This window comes from Gymnogyps californianus, chromosome 2, assembly GCF_018139145.2.
Source record: "Gymnogyps californianus isolate 813 chromosome 2, ASM1813914v2, whole genome shotgun sequence".
Lineage (NCBI taxonomy): Eukaryota > Metazoa > Chordata > Aves > Accipitriformes > Cathartidae > Gymnogyps > Gymnogyps californianus.
In genome coordinates, this window is record NC_059472.1 from 100,581,551 (window position 1) to 100,604,764 (window position 23,214).

General features: G+C 39.1%; 1 protein-coding gene across 1 annotated transcript in view; it reads left to right on the forward strand.

Moving 5' to 3' along the window:
* The window catches only part of CDKAL1 (CDK5 regulatory subunit associated protein 1 like 1), a 430,322-nt gene that overhangs the window by 183,133 nt on the left and 223,975 nt on the right, over positions 1–23,214 (forward strand). Inside the window, exon 9 of the mRNA XM_050891512.1 lies at positions 6,712–6,815. Coding sequence (XP_050747469.1) covers positions 6,712–6,815 — 104 coding nt within the window. The remainder of the gene's footprint in view (positions 1–6,711; positions 6,816–23,214) is intronic.

Here is a 23,214-nt window from a genome sequence, read left to right on the forward strand (position 1 = left end):
AGAAATATTCATGGCATTTAACTCTGTAAATATAGTATGATATTTAACTATAAATATAGTATAAATGCTGTTGTTAGGTTTACAAAACTTTGTGTCCTAAGGGGAAAAATATTTGTAGAATTCTACTAGCTCTTGTTTAGTAAGTTGTGACTAGTATACATCTCGTTTTCATCTGCTGGGAGTATATATTTCTGGTATTTCTTTTGCTCAGTCAAGCCTGCAAAGGGAGTTTTCTCTTTACTCACACTACAGAGTATTTTTATCAAAATTACATTTGATAGAAACTCTAAAAGTATCTTACAAAAGCCTAAATCTCTTCTGTAAACTGTATTTTGAAACAAGCAAATTGTGCTCCCCTTTCAGGAAAACCACAGTTTACCAATACAAAATATTCTTGGGCTGGAATTATTGAGGCCTTCTAAGGAAGTCTGATGGTAGGTGCAGAGAGGTGGTGCGGGTGACTGTCACGAGCAATCTTTCTATATTTGTACTGATGTGATGTTACAGTCATGTTAGGGGCACTGCATTACCAGCAGAATTTTTTTTTAATAGGGCAAACTTCATAAAATCTTGAATTTGTATAACTAGTCAGATCTCGTAAGGGCAGATATTAGTGTTTAGACTGAATTGCGATTAATGATATTTTACTTTATTTCTGCAAATTTCTAATTTGGGAGAAGACTACCTTAGGACTTTTTACCAGCTCATTAGGTTGATAGCAAGCAAGAATTTACTGGATTATTCAGGAAATTAAGGGGGCAATACCACCCCCCCTCCCCAAAATTAACCACCTGCAGAGCAGCAGGGATCTTCTGTCATATGACACTGTTGCAGCTATTCAGCTCTCCCGTCTTGTTCACAGATGTCTTGTCTTGGTCAGTCACATTTTAATGTGAGTGACTAGCACACTAATGGCACATTGCAGTCTGTAATTGAGCTGTTTTCTGATCCTTGAATGAAAGATGTTTTATACTTTTCATATCTGAGGGTGGAATCCTGTCTTCACTAAACTTAGTGGTGCAAGTCCCATTAAGAGGAACCAGGATTTTGCTCCTCATGTCTGTACTCTCATTCTCATCTGCTGCTGAAATCCACTGATTAGTCCCACTGAAGGAAAGTCTTTATTTGTCTGCTGTGTCATAAGTATTCTTACTCATAATTAGTTCCATCTGTAAGGGGTAGCCTTTCATGTTAAGTGTGTGTTTTATAAGCAATATTACTGTTTTGAAAATGAAGAGTCTGCTTAATCTAATGCACAACATGAGCACGTACTAGCTAAACAATGTGAAGACCACTGTTTCCTATGTCTACAACAAAATTTCAGGCACTTGACCAAAATGTTGATAATGTTCAGTTTGGTAACGTCATCAAAAAGTTTTTAATTAGCCACATGGTAGTAATTTATCTGTGGATAATATTTTACCTTGCTGTGAAATAGTTCTGTGTATTGGGCACATAGCTGATTAAAGGTTAATAATTCAAAGCAAAAGGTTAATAACTCAAAGAACCTTAATCAGTTCAGTATGTTGGAAAACCAAGACTTAGTGTGTTTTTGTTCTGGAATCACTACAAAATTTATCCAAAACATGTTGGTAAGTACAAGCACAATGACCATTAATTGTTTCTATAAATGTATGTAATTTCTTTGTGCAAAAAAGCTTTGACCTGTATTAATACAAACTAACATTTACAAACCAACTTTAAATGCTTGAAGGCAGCTTCCAGTTTAACACTAAGCAAAATACTCTTTTGCAACTACTAGCATGTTGGCTTTTTAGTCCCATATATTTGAGCTTTAGCTGTGATAAAGGCTGATTTTTAAGGAGAGCTTTACCTACTGGGCTGGTTTTAGACGATCCACTTGCTGGTGAATGCTAGTTAGTAAGAGGCACTGCTCAGATTCTCAGAGTTCCCAACAGCCTTTTTCCACTTAATTGTCTGTGGTCTGAGTATGTGGCAGCATGGATGTATGAATAATTTGTTATGCTGGAAACCCGGAGTAGAGGCTGGCTTACTAGGGGAAAAAAATGCTACAGATACTTTATTATACTTATGGTTTGGTTTAAATTTATATTTTCAAGAATAGATAATGCTCAAATCTGTGAAAAGTGGTTAGTTCAGCATATTTACAAGTATTTGAAATCTGCATGCTTTTGGTCAGCTGTAGCCCAAAAGATTATTTTTTTCCCAAGTTGGAATTAACAAATATGGTACAATTAGGATTTAAAATTTTTGTCTTTTTTGGTTTGCTTTCTAAAATGGATCCTTTTCTATGTTACACTGAAGTCTGTGTCATTTTGGTTTTGTTATATAATCTCTTTAAGTACCAAAAAAAAAAAAAAAAAGAGAAAAACTAAATTATTTAGACATTCCACAATATTTTTATTTTGTAGTAGGAATAAGTTCATTGGTGCAGCAAAACCTGAAAAAAAGTCTGCCTCCAAATCCCAACTTTCAGCTCCTACCCCAAAATAAATCAACAAACTCCCTGAAGTTGTACTTAAAGACCATAGTAATAAAGCTCTTGGAAACAATCCCACATAATACTGTGAATATTTGGAGAATAACTTCCCCTTCTTTCTTCGTGCTTCTTGCTGCACATTTCCATTCTCTCTTTGTGACCGAGTTTATTGCAGTACCAGAGAAAAACTGCTGTTACCATATTTTTTCAGGTAACCCAGGACTTAGTGTAAAGAATATTTGCCCAGAAAGCAGCTCTGAAGATGCAGGAGAAACTAGTTTACTAGAAACTAGGCCTTGTAGGAAAGGAACATTGATTGGAGATATGAAACTTATCCTCCAGGTTTGAAGATTAATAATTTCAGTGGTTAGTACTGTTGCTTAGTACTTTAGTACTCTTAATATTTAGTACTCTTGCTGTAGAGCTTTTCAAATACCACTACCCAAATACAGAGCAAAATACATAGTGAGAAGTATATGATTTATGCATAAATTGTAAGGAGAAGAGAGGAAGAGGTAACATGCTATTTTTTATAAATACACTATACATGGACTTTTGTGATAAGGAAAGAGAAAAATTCTATGTAAATAGCATAAATAGTCCTTTTTACTGTACACCAAAACCAGTTTAGATTTTGGCTCTATTTAAATCTATTACACAGGAATAAATTTAAAAGTTTGTTTTAAATAACTTACTAAAACTATAGTTTTTGTCAATCTTATGATGAAGTGACACATCTTGAAGAAGGTCTACAAAAAGCATTGTTTTCATGCAGGGTTACAGTTCAAGATGACAAAAAATTGGTAATAAACTTTTTGTTGAAACTCACTTTTACACCAAATTTGTAATGTCAGACTTTGCAAATTGAAGTAAATGATAAAAGGTGGTGGTGTGGGTTTTTTTTTCTTCCCAAATCCTAGCTTAAATTTGAGTTTAAGAAATTTACTTCATCGCAAGAAATAAAATCTTGATGCATCCCTTTGTTCCTGATGGCTGACAAAATTCTCTTTTGTGGGTAAAAGGGCCAGTGTTAAAGTAACATTGGGGTCATGGGGGCAGGATTGTTGCAAGTTAAATCTCTTCTTGATGACCTGAGAAGATTGACAAAATAGCTGGTAATGTTATCTTCTTTGGAGAAAACAAAGATTAGTACAAATAGCATCAATGTAAACCACATCTTTGTGTGTTGGTTGTAAGAGTCCACTATGAAATTGATTTTGTTTCCTTGAAATGAAAGCAAAATTGAAAAAAAATAACTTCAGAACCAAAACCAACCCCCAAAAAACCAAACTCTGTGGGTCAGCCTATATATAACAAGTAATTATTTTTCTTTATTGTCTTTACTCTCTTCTCCTGAACGTGGCTATCGAAATGCTAGAGGGTTTCCATCTGCAGTGCTGGAAGTGCTGTGACAAATGCTGGCTTTCAGTGCTCCTGCTGGGTCCCTCAGCAGCTGTGGTGCAGTAACCAGCATCTTGCCGTAGTGGTCTTGCGAGCTGGCTGGCAGCTATACACAGGCTTTGACTGGATTGCCTGTGAGGTGCGCTTGTAAAGGTATAGGAGTTTGGCGGCAATATTTTGCCATCCCAGCATTTTCTTTTAGTGCCTTGCAGACCCGTGTATGGGGCGCTGGCAGCGGGGGGCTGCAGGGGCCTCTGAGAGGAGAGGCGGGGGCTGCCCTGTGCTGGTCACAGCTGGTTCCAGCCGGTTCTGGCTGGCTGGCGGCGGGATGTGTGTAGAAGACTCTGGAGTGAAGGAGTGAAGCTAAGCCTGGGAAAAGGGGGCGGAAGGGCCTTGGTTAAATGTTGGTCTCTTTGTTTCCTACTACCTGAATTTGTAATTAAGTTTTTATTTTGGCTGGCGATTTGTTAGCTTTCCCCGAGTTGAGTCTGTTTTGCCCATGACAGTAGTTGGTACCTGGTCTCCCCATCTCTATCTGGACCCATGAACTCCCTTGTTCCCCTTCTCCCTGTTCATTGACCCTGTCCCGCTGAGCCGGGGGGAGCCTGGCTGTTAGCCCCCACTGACACACCACACCAGGCTTACCGAAGGCAAGTTTAGTATTGCTCTTTAGGACATGACAATATGCATCACCAATCCATAATGCTATTTTTGTGTAGCTGCGTGGAAGAAAGCTGGTTTAGCTTAGTGAACTATGTAGAGGGGATGACTGGATGGGAGCCTGCTTAGAAATGAAGTGTTGCATTGAATGGAGAGTTGTGCTTTAAAAACAAAACAAAACAAAAAAAAAAAAAAAAGAAAAGAAAAAGAAGAAAAAAAAAGAGGGAGACATGCTTTGCAACCCTGGAAGAATTGAAGGAGTTTGAAAGAGTCACAGATGGGAAGCACGGAGAGAAATGAGTACCCTGTGGGCTGTGAGGGAAAGCCCTTTGTGGCATAATTTAGATGGCCAGTGACCTAGTAGAAAACATTTTAGTTGCTAAATAGGTTATGCAGAGAAAGTATAAACGAATTATCTGCTTATACTCTCTTGATTTCAAATGCTACTCTTTTAAACGTGCTTTAGATCTTGCACAATGAAAGGCTTTTGATTTGTAGAAGAAAGGTGAGATACATAAAAATTATTTCACATCTGATGAATAAGTTGTCTTTGGGTGGGAATGAATCACTTATTTGGAGCAGGTTGTAAAGGTTCAGATTTAGGTCTTTTTTTCCATTTTTAATAAATGATTGTATATTTTACTGAATGGCAGCTTATTTCATATACTTTTTTAGTTCTTAATAGAACAGTCTCATTGCTGTGGTTAAGCAGTATCTTTTAGTTTTCTGATCTAAAATGGATGCTAAAATCTGCAGTTTGCCTCTGATAGGCAGGAAAAGTAATATACATAAATAAGACAATGCACAATTTACATCATCCAGTCTAGCAGAGAGAATCACAAACTATCTAGATGTCCTCTGGCAGAAAGTAAGATTCTGTTGGTGGAGAAGGTCTCAGGGCCAAGGTGATGTGCAGGGGCAGGAGGGCATCTGAGAAAATGTTCTGTGAAGTGTTCTGCACTTCCTGATCTACTGCTTGTGCAAACAAGGTATAACTAATGTGTGAGGGGAATGTTTGTGAATGAAAACCCTTAGAGTTTGCAAAGCAGTAATTACCTAGTCATGGAGCTGCCAGACATTGTAATAGAAGACAAGATATATCCAAGTCATAAACACAATCTTGTAGCTGGTGACTTCATCAGAATCCACCTGGTGCTATACTTGCCTTTTCGTTATTGTTTTGAAAGTTCTATAGTAATACTCCTGTAGTTAGAGTGTTAGCCTTTTTTGGCACCCAGATGCTTTATTATATTGAAGCTGTGGCTTTTTTATTGTGAAAATGGACAGAATTTAAGGTGTTCTAGTAACTATGAACAAGAGAAATATTTATAATGGGTTTTTTTGGTTTTGTGGGTTTTTTAGAGGTTTAAATGCTTTAACCTATAAAAAGCTGTAGGGCAATATCAGCTTTAAAAAGGGGGGAAGCGGAAAAAAAAGTGCAACAAACTCCTTTTAACATTCTGCTTATTACATTCACGGAACTACCAGGATCCAAAGGCTAATCCAAGAAAAACATACAATGAGTGGTAGGTTTTGTTTGTTTTGATCTTTCCATCCTTTTACTTTGAATTAGTCTGCCTTTACTACATTGTCAGTTAAATTAAAAGCATTCACATTATTCCTTCAGTTTCTTATGGGAGTTTTTCATTAGCTCCCCAATCTTTTGTGCCAAGCTGTCTTTCTAGTTGGTGATTCTGTCTTGATTATGTTATTTGTTTTGTTTATACAAGCCAAATGAAAGAAGGAAAAATTAACTCAAATGTGTTTTCAAGAATACACACTATTTTTAAAATCTACTTTTAGTCTTTCAGGACTTTTTTCCTTTATTTCCTTGTTCAGGTTGGATTTTTTATGTAATAGCGGGATTGGAAGCCTGGAGGTTCATCTTTAGTAATGAACAATTATTAACCCTATTATAGGTTTCTAAAAATATGTAAATTCTCACTCTTGGATTTTGTACATGGTTTCCACTGATCGTTTTTTCAACCTTTTCTATAGATGTGAAAGATACTTGAAGAAGGTAGGAGGACAAAACACTTTTCAAACTATTTTATTGATTTTAAAACAGAATACTACTATTTTCCGGTCATAGATATAAAAGCTCATTTTTCCAGGTGTACGTAATAAGTGTAGCTGTGCATATAAAGGCTTTCTTGGCTAGAAACTGAGTATTTTCATTTTCTAAACAGGTGTCTCAATGCATGTACCTACTGCAAAACTAAGCATGCCAGAGGAGATCTAGCAAGTTATCCAATTGAAGAACTAGTGGACAGAGCCAAACAGTCTTTTCAAGGTAAGGAGTTTTATCCCTACAGTAAAAGTCAGCCTCTGAAGTGTTCAAGGTCTTATTTTCACATGTAATGATCATGATACAATATGGCTCTATTATGGTATTGACATTCTTAATAGTCATAACTGTGTCTGGTGGTGCCTTTGCTGTAGAAAGCCATGCTTTCAGTATGTTGTGCACCACTTTTTACAAAATTTAGTCCTACCATAAGGAGTATTTAAAAATGAAGTTCCGTGCAAGCATTTTTTAGTGATGATGGGGGAACTGTAATATGTGGTCATTTTACTCTCTCTCTGGTTTCTTAAAGGGGAAGACTAAGTTTTTTTCACTCAACAATAAAAGCAAATGTCATGAACCTCGCTACGATTCTTAAAACCCTGTTTAAGGATACATTGCCTTTTCTGGTAATGGATTTCCTGCAGGACTTCTGGCATGTTTCTGAGAGCCATACAAAGCTTATCAGCTTTTAAGTTCAATAAGATATTTGTAATGTCACATGGATCCAATAAAACATCAAAAGTTTTTCCTGCAGTACAGTACTCTGTACCAGTATCTGCCTAAAAATCTTGTACATCTGGTAGTTATGATAGCTTTATTGTACCTTAGTATTTGGTCTTTATATCTGAATTTTGCCTGTGTTTCAAAAACATAGATTTCCAAATAATGCCAGTAGTCATTTCTGATGCAATCTCTTTGAAGGCACAGGTGGTGTTTTTTGTGTTTGTGTGCCATGTTGAAGGATTAAATGTATATTAAAAAGATACTGAGGTAATTCAGGTGCAGCATCTCCTTCCGTCTGTGTATCAAATACTTTGAATCACAAGTGGAGCAATAAATACAACATGTGATGTCACATCCTCTGTGCGTGACAAACAGTACATGCATTGGGTTTCACTTATGGCTTTGAGTGTTGCATGTGTTCTAGTAAGAAGTAGGTCTCCAATGATTCAACATGTTTTTAAATCCATCCTTATTTAGGGATCCATAAAGAACCTTATTTAGGTCAGTGATCAACTTCTGGCTATTCCTATCAGTAGTATGCAAGGAAGAGTCCTTTTCCTAATCAAAGCCCATGTTCACAAATTCTAAGTTCTACATTATCCACACAGAAAGTTCTCACTTAAGATTGTAAATGCCTTTTTCTTTTGCTGTTGTTAAAAGCTAAGATCCTCTCTTTTCTTCCATGAAGCTTATCTGTAATTGCCACAAAATTTCTCCTATTGCTTAGATTTGTACAATTAATGCTGTTGTTTCTGTGAATTGGATTGTCTGTTATGATAGACAGGAATCCTGTCATGTCTCAGATTTCTTGTTTTAGTAGGACAAGTTTCTAAAACCTGTATGCATATTATGAAATAGTCAGTAACTAAAATACAAGATGTATAAATACACTTATTTTGGTGGAGAAGCGGTTCAGGAAACATGTTTCAGAAAGCTAGACATTGTCAGTAGTACAAGACAGGTGATTTTGAAATCACTAAGTAGTCACTGTGCAGGAGAAAAGCTGCCATTTGATGCTTATGGTTATTATTATGCAGTAATTACCAGACACAAGTAAATGCCTGGTGATAGCAAGACATGTAGGTAGAAAAGGAACACTACATTCTTTTCCTTTCATCCAGGTGTAACTCTGAAGTACTTTTATGAGTAGCATAAGAATAGTGTTATTCTGATAGCGCTATATAGCTATTGAAATGTTCTAAAGAAACTTTGAACAATTCAGCAAGGGAATATGACAAAGAGAAGATATGGGTAATACAGTCAGGACTGTGGTCTTACTTAGGTTAGCTATTTAAATTTTATTTAGATTTATTGTACGTATGGAAAGAAAAAAAAAATCCAGACTTGTCTGTCCTGATATAGTTGTATTTGCACGCCATAAAGTCCATGTTGAATTAACATAAAGATGTATTTGCTTGATATAACAAGAAAGAAAACTTGAGTTTTGTTTGTCTTTGCAGACAAGAAATGTGAAATTTTTGAAAGGATTTTGAACTTCAAGTATTGTACATTTGCATTGAAAATTCAGTAATTCAATTAATCTGTTGTACTGTGGCCTTTATTATAAATATTGACTCTTTCAAAATAACTTGATTTCTAATGGAAAAACTTGCCCTTAAGCTATTGTTTTGAAATTTGTTGAAGAAATGCTATGATGTGTCTCACAGCAGGCATCTCCAGGGAGTTCTATTCTTATTTGGCCTTACACTAGTACCTTTGTTAGAGGACATAAGGAAAGAAGCAAGTACTTAGTTGTAAAACGATAGGCTTTGCCTCCAGCTTTCACATACTTAGAAACAGGCATGAAATAGTCAGATACCTAGTTTGCAGTGTATGGAGAATTTATTACTGCCAGCTTGCTGCAGCTGGGCTGCAGAAACTTCATCAATTCAGTGAAAGACTTAAGCAATTCGAAATCATTATTAAAGTTCTTGCTGACTTACTGAGCCACAATCTCTTCAATAGTCACTTCTGTTTTCTCAGAAGGTGTGTTGCTGAAGCTTTAGTGACAAATACAGAGAGGTACAGATGTGTGATGAAAAGTTTTTTCCACTTTGGAATTATTCTTGGGACAACTGAGGTGTCTTAGAAGAACAGCAGCAAAACAGCATGTGATGATTTTGTATAACTGCACGATCAAGTCATGTGAGAAGAGAGAGACTGATGTCATTTGCAGTGTTTTGTATGTATATATTCTTACAGTGCACAACTTGATAGGCCCCAAAGGTGGGATGTTTCAGTTGTGGAACATGCTGAAAATGGATTAGAAAAGCTGTATTTAAGGATGTTTTGTTACAGGTCCTTAAATCTCAGCACAAAAAAGCTCTCTAAAATGCTTTATTCAGGTGATCATACTTTGATAAGATGGCAGTTGACATCTAGAAACAGTATTTCTACCAGCAGTATGTTGCCAGAACAGGCTTTAGGGTTGTGATCGGATACTCCCAATTTTTCTTCAGTCACTTCTGTACTGCAGCCTCTGGGTAGGATGCCTCTACGTAGGAAGTATTTCCAAGCTGTAGTATATGCTACATTACTCGACTGCAAGCCATTTGAAGTAGTCAGTGGACCAGTCTTGGACTGCTAATAATATGGTTCATAATAATATGATATCTGTGTGACAGCCGCTGTAAGGTGGTGCCTGACAGTCATCACTCTTTGATGTTTGTCTCCAAGATGACTTCTGAAGATTTTTTGAAACTCTTAGGCTTGTCAGTCAAAATTTAGCTCTGTGACTTTATTTAGCTGCTGGTTTTTGAGTTTTGCGTACTTTTAGATAAGTAGGTATTTATTTCAGTGTATTTTAGGGTCCAGACCTTTATCTTTGTGGTCACTTCTGTAAAAACAAAATGTAATAGTCTGAGAGTGGTAACTAGATGACAGCAGATGACAAAGCTGTAATAATTTACATGCGTGTTCAGATTACTTGTATAAGGATAAACTTGATTTAAATCAACTGATTAAAAAGAGATGGCTGAAATCATCATGACTGAACAGATATCAGCCTATATCTTGTACTTTTCCAACCTCTGAAATAAACCGTGGGTTTTTTCTTTTTGTATTTTATTTTAATATCTTAAATTCAATATAATGTGCACAAAAACTAAGTGTGTTGCAGGATTCTAGTACATGCTGCATACTTACATAATGCATTGGACTAAGTGTTAAGGTGTACTGAAATTGAGTTTGTTTGCATACTTTGTATGGGTTTGTCTCCTGTCTGACCTCCATAGTAGTTTTGAAGTTATGACTGACATCAACTTTAATAATTCACAAAATTTCTTTAACAAAATAATCCATCTGAAGTTGAAAGTAGACCATTGAGGTTTTCTCTTTTTTAACTGTAATGTTTTTTCTGTAAATGCCAACTTCTTGTAAGTAGTTGTATCACTTTTTACATGGACAGCCTTGTCAAATCACATTATATAGCAGACTTCTATAAGACAGCTAGTAAAAGTATTGCGAAATGTAGTAAAGTGTTCTTTGAGTAGAGAACAAATGTCTACTGTAAGGTTGTTTATGCAAAGAGGTTTTCTACAGCTGATAATACAGCGCTTTCTTTGTGTCATCAATTTAGTAGTATGTTTTCCTCAAAATTTGCTATATCATGTTTAATGCTGTATTTTAGGGAATTGCATTTGCAGTTATGAGAGAGCTCTTTCTTTCCTTCCCAAAGCTACTTTATGTATAACAATGTGTTTTTGCTTAGTATATGAAGTGGAAGGCTGGGGTAGCTGCCATTGGTGAGCAGCGTTCCAAGGAGACACAAAAGTTAAACAAGCCTGAGCTATGAATGTTATGTGCAGTGGTGTCCTGGGATAGCTTTGGCTAAATTGCAAGACTTTAAATTGATTATATTTTCTTTTTTAAATGGGATTTTAGTGACCATAAAAAGATACATAACTGATTATGCTACCTGGTGATTTGTAAATGCTGCATATTGTGAGAGACTTTCTGGGCAAAGATAGTACTTTATATTGCAAACAACTTTTGCTGGTTCAGCAAACTAAGTTAAAAATATAAATAGTTCTATGGAATTAGCTGTTATTTTATTCTAGTTTAGCATGAAAATCTTCTGCATGTACCAGTACAAAATTACATGTCTTTAGCATTGCATGCCTGTTGCAGATGGCAGGGAATATACTGCTATTAAAATATACACTGTGTAATTACTACTGTATTAGCTTACTTTATGGTAGCAACCAGGGAGCTCAAATGAAAGTCAAGTCCTGTTGGGAAACATTTGTTCTCGTATCCTCAATCTACGTGGAACAATTGCTTCTGGATGAATAATTGCAGTGGCAAAATATCATTTATTTTTATTCTATTATTTGCATGATGGTTCACTGGCATATATGGTGTTGAATTCTGAATAACACTTTTGTTTAGGAAATCTTGGACAAAATGTAGCATTACAAAGCAGAGGAGCTATCTAAATGAAGATTCTGAGTCTTGACTTTCATTAGTTGTCTTTAGCAACTATCCCTAATCTTGTAGATTTTGAAGTGTTGAGAGTTTCAAGGAGATTAATGTTAAATATTTCTCTCTCCACAAGTATTACTGTAAACAGATGTTTATGCATAATGATAAAGATTGATTCTATATAACGTAACTGGTTTCCAGAGCTTTTCAGATCACTGTGAGCTTTGCTAAGGATCTTTGGTTTTAGTAGTTCTGATGAGGTGCTGTCAAGACATTCTGCTTTGTTAATTGGTCACTGTTTTTCTTCCTGCACAACTACCAGTAAGCTCTCTGTATGTTTTCAGAGCAGCTGCCATTCATGAAAGGACAAATATTAAGTATCGGCAATGTTTTTAGTTTCCCATTAATTGGCAGAAGCAGTACCAAATTAGGATGCTTAGGCTACGTCTTCTCGGTAGTGGATTTGGTCTTTGCACACACTGAGGGGGACTGGATGCCAGTCCGTCGCCCAGATGGAGACCTGGGCCGTGTACTCGGGGTCCTTCTAGGGGCAAAACTAAGACTGTAGAGAGAGCAGTTGTTGTATATGCAGGTCTCATCTTGATGCGAGATAAACCCTTACTTGGAGCCTGGACGCAGACCCGGGAGTGAATAAGCTGTCTTAGTGGTTTCAACACGGCCTTTGTTAATGATCCTAAGCATGCCCCAGGATAGCTTGTTTAACTAATCTTAATTCCTTGCTCACTAATATTTTTGCCCTCCTAGTGTCAATGTTCTGTCAAATAAATCTATGTATCTATTATACCCACACCGATGTTTTTCTTCTGTAGCCTAGCAGCATTATCAGAAGTCAAGCATTTTCTTGTGCTGCTTTGTCCTAAATTTTATTCAGCAATTTCTGCAACAGTCCTGAAAGAAAGCTAACTCTTGTTCCGTACTAGCCATGTCATGAAGAGACTTTGTTGAGAAACCTGTTGGATAACAAATTCAATACAAAAAAAGTGCACTGATGTTACCCATTGATGTCTGGGAACTGAGTTTCCATTGTTCATATAAACGAAAATCTTGACAATGTGCAAACTGATCCTTGATGTTGATTTTGTGGCTGTCGATTTCTGTTGGAGTTATGCTTGAAAATGCTTGGAAACTCCCTGAAATTGAGTCTGCGCTGTATGGTTCAAACACATAGTCAAAGACTATGACTCTGCTGTAAGGATAGATTGAGGTGTGCTTTGTGTGGGAAAGAAAGGGAAAGAAAAACTTGTCATTATATTGTGAAATACCAAGAAAAACTAAACTATATCATGTTAATGGCAGACAACTAATCAATTAGTTGAATTAGATGGACATGTCTTTTGGAAGTGCTGATTTGTTGTTTTTTTTAATTCAGTTGTCTTTTGGAAAGATTGGGAAATCTGCTTTGTATAGAACTGAAATATGTTTGCTTGGTTGTTCTCAGAATAAAAGGGTTTGTTTCATTTTGGACTGAATTAAATATTTAGATCAACTTGAATGTTTTGTTTGGTTTTCAGAGTACTCCTTGGCTTTCAAAATATAGGTCAACTCTGAAATCAAACATAACATTTCTGAGTAAGGTGATTTTTTTTTTTTTTTTAAGGGAATGGTTTACTGTGGAAAATGTTTACACTGAAATATTTCACTTTCATTCCACATGAAATATTTCATAATTTTGAAATTTTGTTAAATTTTAAAAATTTTCTTTCCTTTTGAAAGTTTGATGATTTCAATACAGAAATGATGCTTGTTCCCCAAAAGCTGTAAGCTGAACTTTAGCAAGTGTCTGTTTCTGTTCAGCAAAAACAGCTCTAGAAAAGCAAAATTTTTAGTATTATTTACCAGTCCTTGCCCAAGGCAGCATAACAAAAAGTTGCATATAGAATTAAGAAAGTTAAGCTCAAGGCACTTTTTCATGCTGTGTCCTTTATAGCAAAAAGGAAGCAAAGATAAAGACAGGTTTTACCTGTAAATGCAGACCATATCTTATTCTTTTTTTTTTGCTGCTTTAGCCATAATAAAAAAAGCTTGAGAATGAAAAAGCAAATGTTAGTATGCTTTAAACATTTCCAAAAGGGGTTGCAAAAGCCAAATAAATTTTTCTTGTAAGGTGAATGTAATGAAGAAACATGAAACTTCGGTGCTGGTTGGCTGTTTCTTGAGTTCTCCCATACTTAAATCACACTATGCTTTATGCCGTAAAAACCTCAGAAGGAAAAAAACCCATACTTAATATATAATATAAAATGACATGTTGAAGGTGTAGCATATATTGACTTTTACGTGCTCTCTTCTAGCAGCAAGAATGACCTTGTAAGAGTATGAAGTCCATGCCCATTGTGATTGGTTTTAAACTGTCTTATGGAATGCTTTTCTATCGGAACAGACAAATTCTCAAAAACGCTGAATTTTTGACAGGAATATATTGAATTCAACAACAAAGTTTTGCAGAAAAAGCTGAATGTGTTCCATTTAGCATTGTATAATGTAATGCTTGAATCTTCTTTTCCAAAATGCTTTTGCCTCTGTATTTTCTGATTTATAAAATCAAACTTTTCTGATGCATAGATTATAACATATATAAGACAGGAAAATTTTATGTGGAAATCTTTTCTAACAAACACTCTTTACTCTTAAAAAAAACCAAACCTAAACCCCATACCATTTTTCAAATCCTTTCCAACTGAGTTTTTTGGGAGAGCAGAATTTTCCATATCACAGATAATCTTGGTTCATACCCAGCTTTGCTATGCCTGGTGTTTCCTTATGTTGTTTGTTTTTGGTTTTTTTTATTTTGGGGGGGAAGGAAGAGAAAGGTGACAGTGTTTTTCTAAGATAAACCTCTTCTGTCCGCCTTTTTACTGACTTCTAGGAAAAGTAGGCTTTATTCTAATATCATTCCTGAAGTATAATTTGAAGTTGCATTCCAAGGAGCTTGGGCTGCTGTATTTGAGACACATTGATAAACAACTTCTCTTTGTTCTTCTGTGCTTTTTGGCTATAGCTGAAGAGCTAGGTTTTTGTTGTTGTTATTAAGTTTATTAAAATTCTTTCTGTATTGTCTTTTGTGTCTTATGAATGTTTTAAGATTTTCCTGCTGACTTTGCTAATGCACAGGATACTTAGGCCAAGATAAATATTTTGGTACTAGCCTGTCATTTCTTACAATTATATGGGACAGCGTAATGAATTAGTTTTTCATGGCCCCATGTAATCTTTTCTAATGATCCTGAAAGAAAAAGATACAATTGTATTCCATCAGTAGTAATTAGAAGCAATGTCTTCAGGTATGTAAAAACTACTGTGTAACAGATATTTAAACACACATAATCAACATCATATAGCAAAGAGATATTTAAAAGGATAAAAAGATGTCTTTTCAGTAGTAAATTACTTTCAAGCTTCATTTGAGTAAGAAAGTTAGAAGTTTAGTGAGCTTTCCTCTTGGTTCAGAAAGAAATTCCCTATCATGTTTTTGGTATGTGTTTCTTTTATACAGTCATGTTTACCAATATGTTACAGTTGTTTCTGTTGTCTTCAGCATGTCCTGTTGCATAAAAGGTTCCTTTGCATTATTTTTAATTTTACTCGAGAAATGCAGTGGCAATTACATTAAATTATTGGTGTCTAGCTTTTTTCCTCACTGCTCTCTCCAGCTTCCTGAGGGGGGAAAGTGGAGAGGGAGGCACTGATCTCTTCTCCCTGGGATCCAGTGCCAGGACGCGTGGGAATGGCTCAAAGCTGCGTCCCTCAGGGGAGGTTCAGACTTGACCTGAGGAAACATTTCTTTACGGAGAGAGTGCTCAAACCCTGGAACAGGCGTGCTAGAGAGGCAGTCGATGCGCCGTGCCTGTCAGTGTTGAAGAGACATTTGGACAACGCCCTTAATAACATGCTTTAACTTTTGGTCAGCCCTGAAGTGGTCAGGCAGTTGGACTTGATCATTGTTGTAGGTCCCTTCCAGCTGAACTCCTTCTATTCTATTCTATTCTTCCTACCACCTCCTTTCCCTACCAGTACATGCTAAGGAAATCTTTGATGACATTTATTCCCAGCCCTGCACTAGCAGAAGGGATTGAATGGGTAATCATGTCCCAGCCTACGCATTGGCTCTGTCACTTTGTGGGAAGGAGACACATACCTTCTGAGGGGGGTGAGAGCTGTGGATCGTCTCAAGATCATTTGATCACCTGGACAAATTTGCAAAAAGCATGTGGGAACTGTGGTTTTTGAAAGTCTTCTATGTTCATCCAGTTTAGCTGGGTTTCCACAGGATGGCAAAAAACCACATCTCTGACACCAGCGAGGCTCAAAGATCAAGCCCTCAGTCTGAATCAGGAAGTGCTCCGGAACTAAACGCTTGCAGACCTTTTTGATGTGAGCAATACCTCTTCATTTCCCTGTAGACTTCTTTCTTTTTTTCCCCGGACTCATTTTTAGAAATGCCTGAGCTCTTTCCGTTGGAAAAACACGCTGAAACAAAAGAGCCAGAGAACAACAGTACGCCACCAGAGCGAAGGGCCATCTGGCCCAACACTCTGTCTCCAAAGTGGCCAGCCATCAATGTCTAAAGGAGAGTATATGAGCAGGGCAGGTCTACTTCTGCCAGGGTCCTGGGGGTGCTCAGAGGCCTCAATGGCTGGGACCGGCCTCCCCTGGGACCCCCACCCCCACCGTCTCCTGCCAAGGGCCCAGGGGACGTGGTGTCTCAGCTCAGCCTGGGGCCTTCAGTCCCTGCCTCAGCCATGTCGCAGGTGTGCCCGTCTCTGCCCCTCTCTCCTGGAAGGGCCTGGGACCTGCACTGCAGAGAGCTGCTCTCCTGGATGGACCCCTCACACCTAGGTCATAGCTTGTCATGCACAACTAGATGCATAACATAGCGTAGCCATTCTATTCTATTCTATTTTGTATTGCCTGCGCTCACCATGAGTCGACCAATGATGAGACTGTTATTTGCCTGAAATGCCAGGGGGTTTTCAGCTCCAAAAACACTTCCCAGGACACATAACACAAAGGTTACAAGTGGAAACAGGTTTTTATTTTTATGTTGTTTTATGTTCTTTTTCTGAATCTGGTTCAGAGCCGATGCTCACAAGCATTAACGCAGTGCGCATGTGTAGCCAGGAGCAGGCCGATGCATGCTTCAATTTAGCTGGAAAAAACGTCCCTTGCAGTCTGGCAAAGGCAAGTCACAGAGCTGCAGAAAGTAGCAGCAGGAATACAGGCCAAGCAGTCCCTGTTTCCTGAAGAGTGAGAACTTGAAGAATGAGGATCAGGAGCAGCCCCCCACAAAAGATGAAGAAGAGGAGGTGCGTGGTACCGTGGGTATTTTCCAAAGCAGGACACATAGTGATGACAAGCATCCTTTTTGCCTTCCAAAACTTGCTCCGCTGTGCTTCTTGGCCAGTGTTGCATGAAAAGCACTCTCCTGCCTGCCCCGCGCTTGTCTTGCGTGCAGGGAGAGCTGAAAAGCGGCAGCTCCTGATGGGGCAGCAAGCCTGGGGCCCTTCCAAGCAGGGGCTGTTTTGCACAAGCAAGAACCCCTGGGGAAAGGGAGCCGAGACAAAGCAGAGCTCGCTCCCGCTACAAACTTGCAATGGCAAAGAGAGCCCCAGAGAGCCAGGGCACCTTGGAGGTGCAAGAGCAGCAGGCGAAAACCTTGCCACAAGGGCCCAGAGGAGCCCTGCCAAGGGGCTGTGCTCAATGCTACAGAGGACAAGAAGCAACCGCCAGGGGCCACCCTGGGGGCCCGCCCTGGCACTCTAGAAAGCTTCCTCCCCCCGGATGCGGGGCACGAGGGCCACCTTCGTGGAGCAGGAGCAGCAGGCACCTAGCCAAGATGGCCCAAAGGAGCCCTGGCAAGGGGCTGTGCTCAATGCTGCAGAGGAAGGCAAAAAACCCCCGGAGACACTTGCTAGCCCACCTTGGGGGAAAAAAGGCCTTCCTCCCCCCAGCTGCAGGGCACGAAGAGGCCATCTTCGTGGTGCGTGAGCAGCAGGCAGTAACCTAGCCAAAAGGGACCGGAGGAGCCCTGACAAGTGGTCATGCTCAGTGCTGCAGAGGAAGGCAAAAAACCCCCGGGGACCAGTGCCAGTCTGCCCCGGGGGAAAATTCCTTCCTGACCCCAGAGCTGGCGATCGGCTATTCCCTGAGCATGTGAGCAAGACCTGCTTCCTCCTCCCACAGGCTGGTCACGCCTCCCAGGAGATGCCCAAACCCTATTCTCCCTCAACCTGGAGCCATCTCAGGGGCTTCCCAGAGTGGCCAAATGCCCCCAGCCTGATCCACCTTGGGGGCAAGGATCCTTCCCGCGCCTGCCAGGACACCAGTGGGTGCTCCAAAGCACTCGGACCCCTGGCAACATCTCTGCATCCCATTTCTTACGGCTGCTGCCACTGGCTCCACAGGGGATGAGGATGGCGAGCTCTGCAGTGCTCCTCAAGAAGGCATTCCCTTGCTCTTGCCACTGCTCTCCAGCTGAAAAGGCCTGAGAGCTGCGGGCACCTGCAGCCTTTGCTGGTTCTTCTTCTCTCCAGCAGCCTCGTCCAGCCTCCAGTCTTCTTCCCTCAGCCCCCTCCAAGGAATTCCTCTGCCGGCTCCTCAAGGACTTCCTCTTGGATGTCTGCGGGCTGCCCCCGGGCCAGCTCTGTCCCGATGGGAGGATGCCCCCTTTTATCCTCCCCGGGGCATTGTGACTGCTGCGTTGGCGGGTGCTGGCACTGTGACACGGGGGTGACGGGGCCCCCCATGCGCAGCCCCGCCCGCCACCCCTCTGCCCATCGTCCTTTGGAGGGGAAGTGGAGAGGGAGGTGCTGGTCTCTTCTCCCTGGAATCCAGTGCCAGGACACGTGGGAATGGCTCAAAGCTACGTCCCTCAGGGGAGGTTTCAACTTGACATGAGGAAACATTTCTTTACCAAGAGGGTGGTCAAACCCTGGAACAGGCGTGCTAGAGAGGCAGTCGATGCCCCGTGTCTGTCAGTGTTGAAAAGGCATTTGGACAACGCCCTCAATAACATACTTTAACTTTTGGTCAGCCCTGAAGTGGTCAGGCAGTTGGACATAATCATTGTTGTAGGTCCCTTCCAACTCAACTCTTTTGTTCTAGCTTACTACATTCTGAACTTATGCATTAGAATACCTGAGCAGAGATCTGTGCTAGTTCCTTTTACATGTGGGAAAACATTCGTCTTACTGCATAGTTGTAGAAATTTTTAGGCAAGTTTGGTTCAAGACAGAAAGTCATATATATTCCATTGGATGATTGAGCTGAACTGTTTCTTCCGGTCTGATCAAAGCTGTTCCTTCTCCTGTCCCCTCCAGAATTTCTCAAAACTGCATTACGGCAGTGAGTTTCCCCCCATTTCAGACATATTTTCACAATAATGCACCTTTCATTTACACCTTTTTTTAAAGTTTCTCTTTTGTATTTGCTCATTAGTCCTCAAAGATGATTGTATGTTTACGTTCCTGTTTTCTATACGGTGACTGAGTTTCCAGTTCCATGTATTCCTGCGCCTAGCTTTAGTGAAGAGATAATTTCCTCCATTCATTTATTTATGACCTTTGATTAGTGTTAAAATGTATCTATGCGTTTCTTGTGCCACTCCTTTATATTATTAAAAATAACTGCATTTTTTTAAAAAAAATTATTGTTTGCCTGCATGTTTTTACTTTGTTTTGCATGTTTTTACTTGGTCTTTTGGAGTTAGAGTTGAAGTCTCCTTCTGAGATGGCCAGATGTGAGCTGATTTTGATCTAAAAACCATGTAGCCATTCTTGTGCATTTGTTGTGTATTATATACGTAGTCAGTCCACTGCTGTCACAACGCTTCAAACCTATTGCACATGCTAGGTGATAGACTCATGCAGAATAAATTTGGTGTTTTCAAGATCTGTTGCCAAAGGCTGATCACTCTGCAGTGCACTTGCAGTATGTTTGATGTTGTCATCAAAATATTAAACATACTGATCATCTCTGTGCCCTGTGGCCACAAAGGATTCTGGGATTCACAACATGCCACTGTTTTTCACAGAAGCGCTAAGAATCAGCAGAAGGCTCAGATTTAAAGTGTTCATATTTTTCATTAAGGGGGTAGATCATGGCTTCTAATTTTATAGTTGCCAAGACCTTTTGGTAATATAATCTTGCTTCCATTTCCTTAAAACTCTGTCAAACTTTAATTGATACTTCTAGTTAAAATCATCTAACTATTTGCAAGAATTGTGTTAGGGAAAAGATGTTATTCTAGACAAGTTTAGAAACAAGAAAAACTTTTCTTATTGAAAAGTTCTGGAGGCCTTCATGCCTTAATGTGGTAGATACTTTGCCTCAGGTCATCTTTTTTTTTTTTTTTCCTTTTCTTTTTTTCTTTTCTTTTTTTTTTTTTTTTAATTTTATGCTTGGTCCAAATGGATTTTGTGGAGACTCAGATTTTGACTGTTAGATTTGGTAGGCATGCTCCATACATGCTGATTTTATGCGTTATGGTTTTTTTTCCCTTATTGCCAGGTCTGCTGTGATACTAGGCATCAGAAATGAGGAAGGGGAAGCTCTTTCTCTTTTGCTCCATGTGTTAATGCCTCCTTCTGGTGTTGATAGAGGTTTTAGTCCAGTCAGTCTGTTTAATTGTCCATGTTGCAGCCTCATATAACAAACATGCCATAGCAGTTAATTTGCCAAAAAAGCATGTCCATGCCACATTTAGGACACAAATGAATCATACTAGATTTTGCAAGTATGCAGTGTAACATGCAAAACTGTAATGAGGCCCTTCCCTTGCAAGGAAAACCACTTAGGCACTGTTTACTGTTTGTATAATTGGGATTCTACTGTTTAAGTACTGTGTACCTTTTTAAAAAAAAAAAAAAAAAAAAAAAAGAGGTGGCCCCGAAAGCTTATAATGTTGTGATGTAAACAATTGAAGAGAAATACAGTAGAATAATAAATACATGATTGCATTCAAGATAATAAGCAGTTGGTGACTGTATTTACTACCAAGACCTTGTCCAGGGTCTTGTATGGGCTGACAGAGGAAAGATTGTTATTTAGGAAAGATTGGAAGAAAGACAATGCAGTAACAAGGAATGTTCCTTCTTTAGGGAGGAACTATCCCCCTAAAAGTTACAAAAATTCATGTTCCCCTAAAGATTTTCATCAGGAGTTGAAGTCTATATGTTCTGGCTTGTGTTTCTGAAAGTAGTAATTTCTTCTCTATGGGTATTATTATAATAGGTTTGAATAGCTTTAAATGGATTCCTTGGATGCTTTGGAATGTTGTTCATGTCATGGTTGTCTGTTCCAAAATACAAAGCCCATGTAATATGTAGTATGGAATAAAATGCATATTTCCTGAAAATCCAGATAATTGTTGGGTTAGGATGCTGTCTTCTCTGTAAGTTGTTGTCAGAGGTACATAGGCATTGTCCAGAGGATAACTTGCCAGATGTATTGACACTGTTGCCAAAATTTCTCATAGGATGACCAGATTACCTTTCTGTCTCCATCAAACCTAGTCTAGTGATGTTGCTTTTTTATAAAGTGTTCGACTGTGCATGGGTTGTTGTAGCTTACAGTGTTGGAAAGAAGAATATAAAATATATGTCAGTGCTTATTTTGCATGCCTAAGACTCCTACAGACAAGAAGACTCCACTAATCTCTTAGCTTTGGCAGTTTAAAGAATCGGAGAAGTCTGTTTAACAAAGGTTGTATTTTTTTTTTCTTTAACAAAAAAAAGCAAGTTTTGGCCACATTTGCTCTGTATAATTCAGTCTTCTCATTCCTTTTTATTTTCCTACTCAGATATTTGCATTTGTGCTGTTTAAATCCTTGCATGACAATCAGTCTGTTTAATTTTGCATTTTTATGAAAAAAGGTGCATTTTATTTTTGTTTGAAATAAAAGTTCAATACAAAAGAGCCAAAGCAGAGATGTAGGCAATTAAAAATACTACTTGATCTTCAGCCCTGGGCTATAGTTTCAGCTGTACTTTAAGCAAACACTGCAACTAAAAGAAGCATTTCTTTGCCATTTCCCCCCCCCCGCCCCCTGCCTTTCCTCAGGCCACCTGCTTTCTTGCTGGGAGTGAGTTCCTTGTATGAAGCAGGCTGGGGAGCTGATCTGGGGTAAAACTGAACATCAGTTGTTCTCCCCACTTCCCTCCCTCCTGCCCTCCCCAACCAAAACCAGCCACCCCCCCATTTTAACTTGGATTGGCTCTCCAGTCTGGTTTACTTCAGGACCACATAAACTCTTGTAGTGTAGGGAATAAGCAACTGAGGACAATGGAAGATGGGATTGATTCTCTCATCAGCAGTGTTGGCTTATGGTGCTTGAAAAGTGAGAGAAAAACTGGACTGAGAGACTGATCAGATCTTGCTTTCTGGGAAGGCTGTGGAGTTGTGCATGTATCCTCTTGTGAGTCTTACATTCCTGCACATACCTTTGTGTTTAGAGGTGGTGAAATCTGTCATTCTAGTTTCCATGAAATTTTGGTTTTTCAGAACATGATTTTGTTGTGTTTTAAAATGAAATGTCCTGCTGCAAAAGAGAAAGCTGGAAGGAGACTGTTTATTCCTGTGTTTTTAGAAACCTCAGAGGTTTCTAATCTAATAATTTGAATCTTCCAAGATACTGATGTTATGAAAGTACCACAATTCTGCAGTGTCCCAGTGGTACTAGACCTTTAGAGCAAGGGACTGGAGGGATGTCAGGAAAACTAGATGTAGCGATCTGCCCAAGGTCTTCTGTCTCATCACTGAGCTGCCGTTTCCTACACCAGTTTATCTAGCTTGTGGGATAAAAAATGGCCCTACAAAACTTCACCTAATACTGGACAGATTGGGGTGTCTTCTCTCATATTCTGAGGGCATGAGATACCTGTTCCAGCTTAACTCTTTCCTTCAACAACTTATTAGGAGATCCACAGATTTCCATGAGCCCCATGTGCACTGTGATGCTAGTGTCTTCTGGCATTTTAGTGACGAGACAAGAGATGGGATGATCACTAAGGAGGGGGGAAGCAGAGTTCACCTCCAGCCTTTCCAAACTCTAAAGCAGAGATTTTCAGATACTGTGGGAAGGGGAGAAGAGACTTACAACGCACTTAGCAAGACTAGATTGGATTGCTCAAGGCAGAGGAAGGCAGGGCACAAGACTACTGTTTAGGAGTAGTTTAATCATTTGGATATCATTTTATATTGCGTATATTAGAGTTACAGTGATACCATGATAGTAGTTCATTGTTGATAATTGCTTGATGGCTCTGAGGAAGATTCACGTGATTGCTATTGTGATCTTAAAATGTTTTCTAAAGATAGAGTGCTCTTACATGGTCCCAGACAGTGAATGGGACTGGAGTTTGGGAACCTCCAGATTTCAGAATGGTAATGCTTCAGAGTTCCCCAGGCTGGTCTCAAAAGCTAGATGTTCCTGAGGCAGATGTCTCCTCATGGAAGCAGCAGC